The sequence below is a fragment of the Cyclospora cayetanensis genome, unplaced genomic scaffold (assembly GCF_002999335.1).
Source record: "Cyclospora cayetanensis isolate NF1_C8 unplaced genomic scaffold, CcayRef3 CcayRef3_contig_740, whole genome shotgun sequence".
Classification (NCBI taxonomy): Eukaryota; Apicomplexa; class Conoidasida; order Eucoccidiorida; family Eimeriidae; genus Cyclospora; species Cyclospora cayetanensis.
Genome location: NW_020312746.1, coordinates 110,468 through 122,500, shown reverse-complemented (window position 1 = coordinate 122,500; position 12,033 = coordinate 110,468). Strand labels below are relative to the sequence as shown.

The following is a 12,033-nucleotide window of genomic DNA, read 5'->3' as shown; positions in this document are numbered from 1 at the left end:
GCTACTACCGATGCAGTTACACCGCCTGTATTTGGGGGCCCCCCCGAAACCTCCTCGAGCGTGCTGCTGCAGCACCTGCTGCTGCTGCGAAAAGGCGTCAGTAGCGTTGGCTGCAGGAGGCCAGGCAGGAGCAGCAAACATCCCACGAGCCGCAGCAGCAGCAAGAGCAGGAAATAAAAACGTGTTTGCCGTGTCTGTGGATGCCTGGGGTTCCCAGGCTGCGCTGCTGACGTGTATGGGGTGTTGGGGGCCTTGCATGTGGCAGAACAAGCACATCCTCTGCACGCGAACTTCTGATGACCACAAGGCTCTCCATGTACGAACGTCTCCTGCAGCGAATGCTGTGTTGACGCAGAGAGACCAGGGAGGGGGGCATGAATGCGCGTGGGGTGTACTGACTGTTGGTGGTGGCCCTGCAAAAGTGCTGCTCTCTGCCGCTCTACCAACCTTCGCATGCGGCTTTCCCTGCAACTACGTATATAAATATAAATGCATTTACATATATATATATATATCTATTTACTTATATTTGTATCTGCAGAGCGAGGAGACTGCCCATTCGATTTGTTCACACATTTACGGGAATGCGGCTACGGCCCTTTGGGTGGGCCCCTTCATGCGGTGTGGTGAGGCTTCGAGAAAGCACACGAAATAATATATTTCTGCTCGTCTCGATCTCGGGAAGGGCTCAGTGCTGTTCTTAGGGACGTTGCAGTGGAGGGGCCAGCTGCTTCCTGACTTGCGAAAAACCACACCGAAGGAGCTTAGCTGTAACAACCGCTTTTCGTTCCTCTTGTGCGGAGTAATGTGCCTGTGGCGCAGACTGGGATATGCTGTCGCTCACGCGATGGCACTCAAGGCTACAGGCGGCGGCGAGAGTCTTGAGTGGGGGCCCCGTATACGTCTCGGACAGCCCGCACGATCTCAGGACGCATGCGCAAACGGTAGCGCTCGAACCATCAGTAGAGGCCTCCTGTAACCCCTCCCTCTCTCCCGTTTTCTCTTCCGCCGCTACCAATTACCCCTTTTCCCGTGAACCTCCGAAACGTTAGACTGTGGACGCAGCCTTTACGCGTTCGGGCTTCTTGAAGGCTGGAGAAGGGTCACACTGATGTGCGTGTCTGCAGAGCCAGCTCATTGATCGCCTCGGGGGGGGGCCCCTCCTTAACGCCTCGAGAAGCCCCTGCGGGAGGCCCCCCTGGCGCTTGCTGCGCTGCATCTCTGTCGGCTTACCAATGGAGGACTGTCTTTTCTTCGATCCTCGAAAAACACCAACTGGGTAGAAGATCTCAAACCCTCCACGCGAAAAAGGGGGCCTCTGCCTTTAGGCGAGGGGCTGTGGCCAATTACGCGCCAAATTGTTTTAATTCGTAGATGAACTACACACGGTCTGGTGTTTGTGTGTATGGATATATTTATACACATGTATATACGTAAATATACATGTATATACATATATAAGATGTATAGATATATATATATATGTATATACATATGTATATGTATATATATGTCTGTATGTGTGTGTGTTTATGTGTCTACATAGATACATACATACGTATGTCTGTATGTCTGTATATACGTCTATATATGTTTCTCTCTCTCTCTCTGTATATATATATGTGCTTTTCTGTGTGTACGTGCGCATGTGTATATGTATATACTCTATTTATATTTGTATGCAGGTTCAAGCTGTGGAACGTCTGTATGGGAGGCTTTGTGATCGGCGTGTTTGGGCTTTATGAGGCCCCCGGAGGCATCGCATACACCACGCAGCTGCACCAGCAGCAGCTGTTGCTGTTGCAGCAGACGAGGGGGCCCTGGGTGCGGCAAGACTCGCGCGGGACGGGGGCCCTTCCCACAGATCTTCTTTGTTGCGACTTGGAGGACTGGAATGCCGCTCCACTGCATCCCCTGTAAGTATCAAGGGCTGAGTGCAGTGCGCTGTGCGCCTTTCTTCCCGCCCTCGCGAAGGCAAAGAAGAGACGCATGAGAAATCTTTGCTGCCGATCCTGCCTATTCGAATCATCCAGAATCTCGGCTTGTGACTTGTGCGCAGCCATCCTTGGGAAGTAACGACGCACTTTGCAACGTGCCACATGTTTGCCGTAGCCCCCATCTACCGCCTTGGGGGCCCCCCTGGGGGGGCCCCCCGGAGCGCCAGGGTGGCCCTTCTGGGTTTGCGGGGCCCTTATGCGGGCCTTGCGGCCTTCTTGTTTCCCCCAGCGGCTGTAGAATTAACGTCTGCCACAGAGGAGCAGGAGGCGTTGCCTTCTGAAACGCAGCAGTCGCCTCCGCTGCTGGCATTTCGCGATGCTGTGCCTGCGGCAGCCTGCTGCTCCCCTCCCGCTGGATTTATGCAGCCTGCAGGGGCCTCAGAGCCGTTAGAGAGCAGCGATTGGGCAGCTTTAATCAAGCAGAAGGGAAGAGTGCGTTGATTTCTCGGGGACAGGTGCTGTCTGCTGTCTCGCCTACGCCAGCGGCGGAGGCAGCGGGGGGGGGGGCGGAAGGGGGAGAGAGGGGGAGCTGGTGTGAGTGGCTCAAGGCTCTTTGCTGTGGGGTGTTTATTGTACTTGTTTCGCTCAGGAGGGTGTATTTGCGCAAGTTATCGCAGCAGGGGACCTCGTCTTTTGGCACGAGGGGCCCCAAGACCCCTGCTGCCTTTTTGTTCGCTCGGAGGAGTGCCACTCTGAGAAAAAGCTCTCAAAAAGAGGCTTCGAGGCCGCTGAACCTCCGGAGATACCAATCGTCTCTCTGTGGGGTCTCGATGCCCTCGCGAGCGTAGAGGCGAGCTTGGAGGAGCTTTGTCAGAACTCCCGGCTTCGCTCTACTAGTCTCACTGCTAGAAAAGCCGTCCTCTCGCCTTTAGGGGGGCGCTCTAGGGGCAGCGAACGTCGCTCTCCCTCTACGTACCACCCTTCAACTAGCGCAGGGGAGACGGCAGCAGCGACAGCGGCAAAGGCGGCAGCGGCGAGGCAGGCCTCAAGCACCCTCAATAGCAGCGTTCCGTTTGCTCAGTTGAGCTGCCCCTGCTGCGAGAGATCTTTGGGGGCCTCTAAATTTGTTCCTACAAAGAGCCACACGCGCCTGTCGGTAATGAAGGCTTGCCCCTATGGAGGCCGCCTGTTCACGGTGGAAGTGCACCCAGGCGACATGCTGCTCTTCCTCGCGTAGTAGGGTATACCTGCCGCTGTTGCACTTTGGGGGGGGCTTTCAAGGAACTCGGGCTGGAGTAGCCTCCTTTTCGCCTGTCGGCGAAGGGAAGATAGCTCCCTTTTCACCCCCCCTCCTGCCCCCCCCTATTGTAGTACAATGCAACGCGTGGTGGTGAAGTGGACGGAGTAGGCGTGTTGATCGGCGCCAGCAAGGGTGTTGTTGCTTTGGGGATGGATGTCAGTCTTAGCCAGTAGAAAGGGGGAGGCTTTGGGGGGAATGTGGTCGGCTCACTTCCCCCTTGTTTACAGACTCACGAAAAAGGCAGCGCGCGTCAAGGGTCACTTCCCCCTTGCACGCTAAAACCACTGCCTTTATGCGGAGTGTAGCCCCCCTTCCTCCCTCCTAAGCTGTAGTTTAGAAATGTATTGCTATTTTCTTCTGTAAAAATTTCATATTTCATGGGTGAGCCGAACTTGAACCCCCCCAAAAACGCAAGCGGGCAAGGGACCCGCGCCCAACGCCTCGAGCCTACGACATGAGAGTTCGTGTTCATGAAGCGTAACGGTGAAACTCTGCGGCTTACACCCACAGCTTTGAGCCCCCCCAAAAGGGCATAAATATCTATTTAATCAAAGGGCATTTCAGCATATAAAATTGGAGTTTAAGGGTCGGACCATCATGCTGGTGCGCCAGTGGCCTTCGGACTCACGGGCAAGCGGGCGGAGGGGGTCTCTTTCGAGATCTTCATTAGCGCATGGCGTTTCCGCATGCAAAAACAAGGCAGACACCAGCCTCGAGACAGCGTGCCGCCGATCAGCGGTTGCCACGGGAACAGCGGCGGAAACTGCAGCGGCAGATCCTGCAGGAGCAGGGAACGTTGGCGCGTGGAGCTGGCGTGAGAGGGTGACTGGACGCTGCAGAGAGGCCTTCTTGCATCGCCTCAAAAGGCTGCCGCTGCTGCTTGTCTTGCTGTTTGTCTTGTTGCTTGTCTTGTTATTTGCTGCGAATAAGCTGCAACTGCGCGCACGTCGCAGTCAGATGCCACTGCTGCTGCCTCAGCAGCAACGCGAACGGCAGCAGCAGGCGGCCTTTGCGCTCCTGAAGGAATTGATCTCTGAGGATTCTTACCCAGCAGAGGTGCAGGAGAAGGTTTTTGGGCCCCTTTCTGCCGAGTGCGAGTGAGGCCTCTCTCTTTCCTGCGTCCTGAACTATAAAGCCAAGGCCCTTAGGCTTTAGAGCCTCATCAGCTGAGAGCTGTTTGGTGTATGTACAGGGCCTTGGTTGAAAAAGAGATCGCACCAGCGTCTACCTCCGTCATCTTACCGGTCAAAGAGGAAGACATCAGTCACCTGCTGCAACTGCTGCAGCACCTGCTGCGAAATACTCCCGAGCCGCTGCTGCAGGAAGTGCTGCTGTCTCCGTACAGGCCGGACCAAAAGCAGCAGAGGCAAGAAACCCCTGAAACAGGGGCCCCCACGGGCCTCTTAGGAGAGTTCCTGCTGCCCTTGTTGCAGCAAATTCCTAAACTTCGAATGCTGCAAAAGACGCAACAGAGTGCGTATGCGGAAGTCTGAGCTTTCCGCTTTGGCGATGTGCAGCAGCCGAGCGGTCCAGACACCGCGGCTCATGCCCTCAAGCCATCGTCAAGCAGCGATCTCCTCTTCCTCAGCTCCGATTCCTCGTGAGGAGCAACCTAGCAGGCCTTAGCACGAATCTCATGGTCCTTTCCTCTTTAAGATGTTCGTGTTTGCTGCAGCCTATGCTGCCGCAGTGCACGCTGCCGTCCAGAAAGCGGAGTCCGATACAGTAGTGGTGTTGCCGCCGGAAGCAAGGGTGGCGCCTCATTGGCTAAAGTTCTTACTCCTACAATTGCAGCAGCAGCCGTTTGCAGTTGTCTTCCCTGCAGAAGTGGAGGAGCCCAGTGCAGATGGCCCCCAGTGCAATGCGGGTGCGAAGAGGGGCCTTCCAAGCTGTCACGCCTTGGAGTTCTAGGCGGGGGGGAGCAATGAGTAGTCTTTTCCTAGCTGTGCTGCAGCTTCAACTTTAGCTTCAGCAGCGCGTGTGTTTGCTGCTGCTGGTGTCTGCGCTTTCCTGCAGCTGCCTCCCTCAGCTGGAATCTTAGCCGGCGGAAGCTGGAAGGCAGGGGCAGCGCAGCAGCGAGCGGCAGTGTATTATCTTCCTTGGTGCTCCCAGGAGCAGTTTTCGCTACAGCGCGCGACTTGCTGCTGGCTGCAGATACACCCGAGCCGTTACTGCACCATAGAGAAGGCGTGCTTCTCGAGGTTTCTTTCCTTGCTGCAGCTTGTGGACTCCCCCTAGTGTGTGCCCCTTGCAGCAGCGTTGCGCTTGCCAGTTTAGGCCCTTCCCTGCAGCTCCAAGTAAGCCTTTGAACCCGATGAAGTGGTTTCCTCTGCGCGTTGCGCGCACGAGGCGGCAAAAGCGTCTGTCCGACCCTCTGGCGTTCGTCCACACACGTCGAGGGCTGGAGAGGGGGAGGCAGCGGAGTCTAAACTACAGCTTGCCGATAGGCCCAAGCGTTAGGTGTCTGTCGCACAGGAGGAAGAGGCACAACAACACGCTTTACTTCGCAGCCGGCTTAGAGTGGCAGAGGCTTGGCTGGGAGACTTCGCCGTCTTGCCGTGGTAAGTAGCACCGGTCAAGGTTGAAAAGCGTTCCCCACTTCCTCCTTTGAGTCTAGGATTTCTCGAATGTTGAAGGTTGCAAGCCTGTGCAACAAGCTGGATAGGGGGTTCGTTTCGTGGGTCAAGCGAGGTGTCTGCCCGCTGCACGGCGCACACGGCCTAAGGCTTGGAGCGTTGCCGCTACCCCTTATCTCTCTCTTTCTCTTTCTCTCTTTCTCTTTCCCTCTCTCTCTGACTCTCTCTTTCCCTCTTTCTCTGACTCTCTCTTTCCCTCTCTCTCTTTCACTTTCCCTCTCTCTCTGACTCTCTCTCTTTCTCCTTTTCTCCACACAAAAGCCTCTCTTTAGGTCTCTCCCTGAGCCTCTTTAATCCACGTCCGTCCCTACCCTACCGGCAGCACGTTGGTGTGCGCAATAGGCTTGCCCTCGGAGAACCTAATATTCCCCTAGGAAGGCCCCCCAGACCCTTGTGGCTTCGACTCCAAGGTATGGAGAAAGCCATGGCGGCAACAGCCACCCCCGCTTCTGCCAAGGGCGGTCCAACACCAGCAGATACTGTTGCAGCAGCAGTTGCAGACACTGCCGTGCCCCTCCAGACGCGTCCCTCCACAGACACAGCGGCGCATGCACTTGTCGAGCGGTGCAGCAAACGCAGCGCCGCAGCAATAGCAGCCGCAGCGGCGGCAAACACAGGACTGCTGCAGGGGCCTCCGCAAGGCTTGCTAGAGGATCGCATCCCGCTTCTAGGTTCGTAAACCCTCTTCCAAAGTACAGCCAGCCTGTCTCGGAGAGGCTACGATTTGGAACTGACTGCGTAGACTTTGTCAGATGCGCGCACCCTAGTACTGCCTGCGTGCAGGCAACATCAAGTGGCTATGGATGCACCGCTGGCCGCCCCTCTGCCTCTTCTTGGCGGAGGAAGGACCCCTTGGGCAGCGCCTTGAGGTCACAGCCAACTGCAGCGGCGAGGGGTCCCTCTTCGCAGCGGTCAGAAAAGTGCAGCAGGAGCAGCAGCAGGAGCAGCAAGCAAACTATTTGCAGATTCGGGCGCTGTCCTCGGCGCAAGCCGACACATGTTTAGACGGCCGGCTAATCGCGGTTCCGTGCAATCCACAAGACCCCCAGCAGTGGTACATATATATATATATATATCTCCTGTAAACCCTAAGCTCTGAAGCGTCAAAATGCCAAGCGCCAGGTGCGCATCTGCCTGCCTTGATCCCCTCCCCTCCTGCTGCGTACAGGTGGACGTACAGCGACACGCTGCTATTGCAGCACAAAGCCAGCAGTCGCTGCCTGGCCATACACCCCAGAAAGCACCATTTGCGCCTCCTCCCGTGCGATTCCGAAGACAGTAACCAGGTCAGTCTTCTCTCAGAAGGCTCTGCGAACGGCCTGCAGCGAGGGGGGGGGGTATAAACGTTATTCTCAAAGGGCCGTCGGTATTAGAGGCAGCCCATAAAATTCGCTTGACTGTCGCCGTGCGCGCACTGTCAAGGGTGCTATTTCTATTAAAGCTACGTTGGCAGCCCCCTACTTCTTTCCCTATATATGTACAATATATGTATCTCTGCTGCTTTTTTGCTGCATGCGCAGCATTGGCGTTGGCCGCCTGCGGTGTTTCAGCCGTGGCTGCCCTTGGGATCTGAGGAGCGTCTTAGAATGCCCTCTCCTGCAGTGCTGCAGCAGGAGCAGCAGCAGCTGCGACGGCTTGTCGAGCTGGCTCCAAAGCGCCGCCGTCCCCCTATGGGCAGGGAACTCTAAACTGCAGCATTAGCTGCCATTCACTGAACAGACACCTGACCCGCAAGCAGTCACGGCGAGGACTGCTGCCTCGTCTTCTAATGCTGCCGCTCCCATGACAGCATCGGGAGAGGGCGTTGCAGCAGCACACGCATGCAGCCCTTCCCCAAGCAGCGATGGCACTGCCACAGAAGCAGATTCCTCCGCCTCCTTCCCACAAAGCGGCTCCTGGCACAAGGCACCCTCCCCCTTAACCGCACAGGCCACCGGGTCTATCGCCATAAGAGGCACTAGCGCCTGCACTCGCAACAACAGCCACCCACAGCATTAAAACAGACGCCATTTTATCCATAGACAGCAAAATACGACACGCAAAAGCAACAGCAGCACAGCATACATGCATAGGTGCAAATTTACATACATATAGATGTATAGCTATATATACATATGAATATACAGCTATACATCTATATATATGTACATGCATACTTACATGCAGACATACCCGTACATACATACACGTACACACCCCCTATATATATGCATGCATGCATGCATGCATACAGAATCTGACAGGTTATGTACACACACAGAAGGGGTTGCACCCCTAAGGGTATGTATATGGGGGAACATACCTTTTGGAGATTGCTGAAGAGGTTAGGAATTTCCTTTTCCTGCTCGCTGAGCAGCAGCTTGACTCGGTGTCTCTGCGCGCAAATGACCACCATACTTTAGGAAGTTTGAGAACTTGTCTGCACCGGCTTGCAGACCCCTAAAGCAGTGCTTTGTGTACCCAGCCTAGAAATTTTGTCGTTCTCCCCAGCAAACTAAGGACATGCATACTACAAGCAGACAGAGCGCACAGTTCCCGAGTTCTTGCTTCGCGGATGCCATAACGGCGGGGACGAAAGATCTTGTATTGTGTCGCTTAGAGTAGCTGGGAGCCAAACGTGCCCTCTTACCTCTTTGGGATGTGCAAAGCAGGCAGGACAGTTCTCGTGAATGACGGGCAGCTTGTGCGTCTCTGCAAATCTTTGGGTAGATGCTTCCCGCGTAAAAACTAGAGGCCGTATGACCCTGACATCCCCGACGTCTACGGTGTAGTGACACTGCAGTACAAGCAGGCGACACCCGTCATGTCATGCAGCACGGCGGCCTGCCTGTGACTGTCGTGTGCCTCCGATGAGAAAGCGCGACAAAACTCGTTTTTGCACCACATTCTAACTGACACGAAAGCTTGCAGGAGGAGAAGCTAGATACAGGATAGGACAGGCAATCCCACACTGTGCAGGGAGGTGGCAGCAGACATGGCCGTGGATGCGGATGTGCATGCCAGGGCTGAGCGCACTGGGGCTTTACAAAAGCACAAGAAACACAGAAAGTCAGACTGCGGGGGCAGCGTTTGCGCGGGCTGGAAGAATGTGAACACAATTTGAGGCCATAGAGGCAAAGACCCCCTTTCCAGCTTCATACTTTCATGGTGTTGAGCCGTCCATTGTTGAAGGCGGACATGATGAAAGACTCTGCTAAATCATCCAGATGCTGTCCTAGCGCCAGGACGTTGAAGCCGTGCTGCGGAAATTCCATACACACACACACACATTGCTTGTACACCGGGAGCTTCTGCATTGACGAGTGTCACACGAAGACGGGTGGAAGAAAACTCCGTTGAAAAAGATGTGCGTTCGCCAGGTGTCCAGGCAGCAGGACAAACAAAAGGCACATATGTATATACATATATATATGTATATGTATATATATATCTCACCTTGCGCATGCAGGAATACAGAAGCCCCCTGCGCATCCTCGAGCAGAAGGCACATATAGACTCCCTTTGCATGTGCTGCCTCGCGAGCTCCATAATCGGAAGCTGCAAGCGATACCACGTTACGCCTGAAAAAGCAGCGTTGGGAAAGTCACAGAGAACGCACAAGAAGCGCAATGTTCTTGCTAGAAAGGCCTTCCCATGTGCCTGTCTGTCTGTGCAGCGGCAGCCAATCGCGAACCACCGGTTTACGGTTGCGAGCAAGTGCATCTGCTAGAGCAGCTAAAGTGTGAGCGCATTCCCAAGGACCTCTTCTCGTCAAACAGAAACCCCACCAGGCGCATCAGCATGCCTGCCCAGCCTCTGCGGGAGGGATGGGAGCCTTCTGTACAGACACTGCGCTACAGCCCCTCAGTCTGTAAGGATTTTGCGATAGTGACACTCGCGCACCAAGAGTCTGTAAATACGGCCCCAAAGGAGCTGGGTTGTAGCTGCTAGTTAGGGGATCCACAGTCGCAGCCGCCACGCAGAAGCGGATAGGGGCCCTCTGCTGTACGTCCAGCAAAACATGCAGCATCGTGAGGCTATCCTTGCCTCCGGAAAGCCCTACAAGAACTCGATCCCCGTCTCGCAGCATGGCAAATTTATGCAAAGCCAACCCAACAGAGCGACGCAAATCGCGGGGGATTTTCAGACGCTTTGGCAGGGGAACGGGCGGGGTTTTTGTTGCTATGGCTGCTGTTGTTTCTGCTGCTGCTGTTGTTGCTGTTTCTGCTGCTGTTGGTGTTGTTTCTGCAGTTGCTGATGCTGTTGTTGGTGCTGTTTCTGCTGCTTCTGTTGCTGTTGTTGTTTCTCGTGCTGCTGCTGTTGATGCTGCTTCGATTGCTGGCGGACTGGCCATTGCAACTGCCGCTACTGGAGAGGAGGAGCATGCACAGGCAGCTAAAGACACATCGATGACAGAATCCAGAGCGTCTGTCGGTGCAAATTTAATTTCTTTGGCCACTTCGATAGCCGCCGCGGCGGCCTTGCCCTCTGTTGATGTAGGAAGCCCTAATTTGTTCTTTCGTTTCGATACCTGCTCGAGCTGCTGCTGCTGCTGCCTGCTCTGCTCGATCTGCTGCTGCTTCTGCTTCTGCTCGATCTGCTGCTGCCTTCTCTGCTCGACTTGCTGCTGCTGGCGTCTCTGCTGGCGTTCGTTCGCTCGTTGCTGCTTCCGCTCGTGCCCTTGCGCGTTGGGGAGTACGTACACCGCGTTGTTGCTGCTGTCGTTGCTGCTGCTGTTGTCCGTACGGGGAATCCAGGGGTCTTCTGCTGCCATGCACATTTCTACTGCTTCCCTTAAAGTGGCGCATGCTGCTCCTGTTGCTGCAGTGCAGCAGCTACTGGTCTTGCCCTCGCTGCAGCTGCTGCATTGCAGCAGCGACTGCTCCGTGGCGTATCTCCGAACCTCAAAAACGGAGGCAAGTGCTCTGAGCTGCCCCTCTTCGGTTGGCGCTGCAGGAAGTGCCGCAGCACCAACCCACTGGACCGCTGAGGGAGCTACAAGAGGCCGCATATGCTCCTCGCCGTCTCGATGCAGCAGTTTGACGAGACTAAGATGCCCCTGATCGTGTTGCGCAAGCCTCTGACAAATCTCCCCAAACGTTTCTAAGCTCCCCTCCGCCGCAGGCAGCGGGGGGTGGGCTGCCTGCTGCTGCAGCTTCCACTGCGCCAGCGATGCTCTGCCGTCCTCTGGAAGGGCAAACCAGACCAGTGAAGCGGCAGTCTGCAACACTTGCGCATCGTAGTCCCCTCCTGCTGCTGCTGCTTTTGCTGCTGCTGCTGTAGCGGGGGGGGTAAGTAAGGGCTGCTCGTGGGCTGCAAGCAGCGGCACGCGGAAGCTCGCGGGGGAAGAGGCGGGCAGCCGCAGCAGCAGCGGGCGCTGCGGCGTGGCACTGCTGCATCTGCGGATACACCTGGAGGTCAGGGCGTTGGCGAACTGCAGCATTTCCATCAGAGGGTTGTTTGCATCATCTGACGCCGCACATCCGTCGCTTCGTGGCGTTTCTCCCTCGGCTGCACGACTCCCCGTGCCCTTTCTGCGCCTAGGCAGGCAGGTAGTGCTGTTGATCTGGGGAATAAAGTCACTAAGCCAAACGCGATGCTTTTCATCGGCCGCGCCTCTGCCTCCTGTTGCAGCAGCAGGGGTAGCAGAGGCAGCGGCAGCCGCTGCAGGGGCAGCAGCTGCCGCTGCTGCCGCGAGCGGCTGCCAGTCCCCCGTCTCCGCCTCCACCGAGTATGCGGAAAGCAGCTTATAGCCGTGTGTCGCTATCCACAGCACTGCAAGCAGCAGCCGCTGCAGCTCGTGCTGCTGCAGAGCAAGCGAGACGCTGACACGCACAACTCCCGGCCGAAGCAGTTCCTGCCCAGTAAGCAGTAGCAGCGCCTCCGTTGCAGCCACTGCAGCAGGTGGAAGCCCCAGAGAAAATGCGGTGTACGGACCTGCGCAGAGGCAGCCGCTGCGCGACTGGATGCCAAAGACGTCGCTCAACACCCGTACAACAAAGTTGGGGTGTAGATACAGCCCGCCCGAGGCCGCCGCTGCGACACCTGCGTCTCCAAGCCGCAAATCGTTGCCATACTTAATCAAGAACGAGACAATGCCCACGCGAGGCGCAGCCGTATTTCCCACTATTTGAATCCTGCAGAGAGAGAGGGGAATAAATACATGCACGCGCAGAAAAGC

General features: G+C 55.9%; 2 protein-coding genes across 2 annotated transcripts; one reads left to right on the top strand and one right to left on the bottom strand.

Annotated features, from left to right (window-relative positions):
* Nucleotides 1–830: 830 nt before the first annotated feature.
* LOC34624260 lies at nt 831–7,259 on the top strand. Its single transcript, XM_026335622.1, has 13 exons — nt 831–944; nt 1,134–1,279; nt 1,686–1,916; nt 2,060–2,264; nt 2,587–3,003; nt 3,941–4,051; nt 4,404–4,710; nt 4,913–5,141; nt 5,300–5,474; nt 5,716–5,798; nt 6,216–6,544; nt 6,657–6,927; nt 7,073–7,259. Exons 1-13 carry the CDS (start codon nt 831–833, stop codon nt 7,257–7,259), a joined length of 2,805 nt encoding a protein of 934 aa, XP_026191407.1.
* Nucleotides 7,260–7,342: 83 nt separating this feature from the next.
* On the bottom strand, nt 7,343–9,265 carry LOC34624026. The gene is made up of 4 exons (XM_026335621.1): nt 9,251–9,265; nt 8,176–8,247; nt 7,586–7,789; nt 7,343–7,477 (listed from the first exon to the last, which is right to left on the bottom strand). The coding sequence occupies exons 1-4, from the start codon at nt 9,263–9,265 to the stop codon at nt 7,343–7,345; spliced, it is 426 nt and encodes a 141-aa protein (XP_026191406.1).
* Between the last annotated feature and the right edge of the window lie 2,768 nt (nt 9,266–12,033).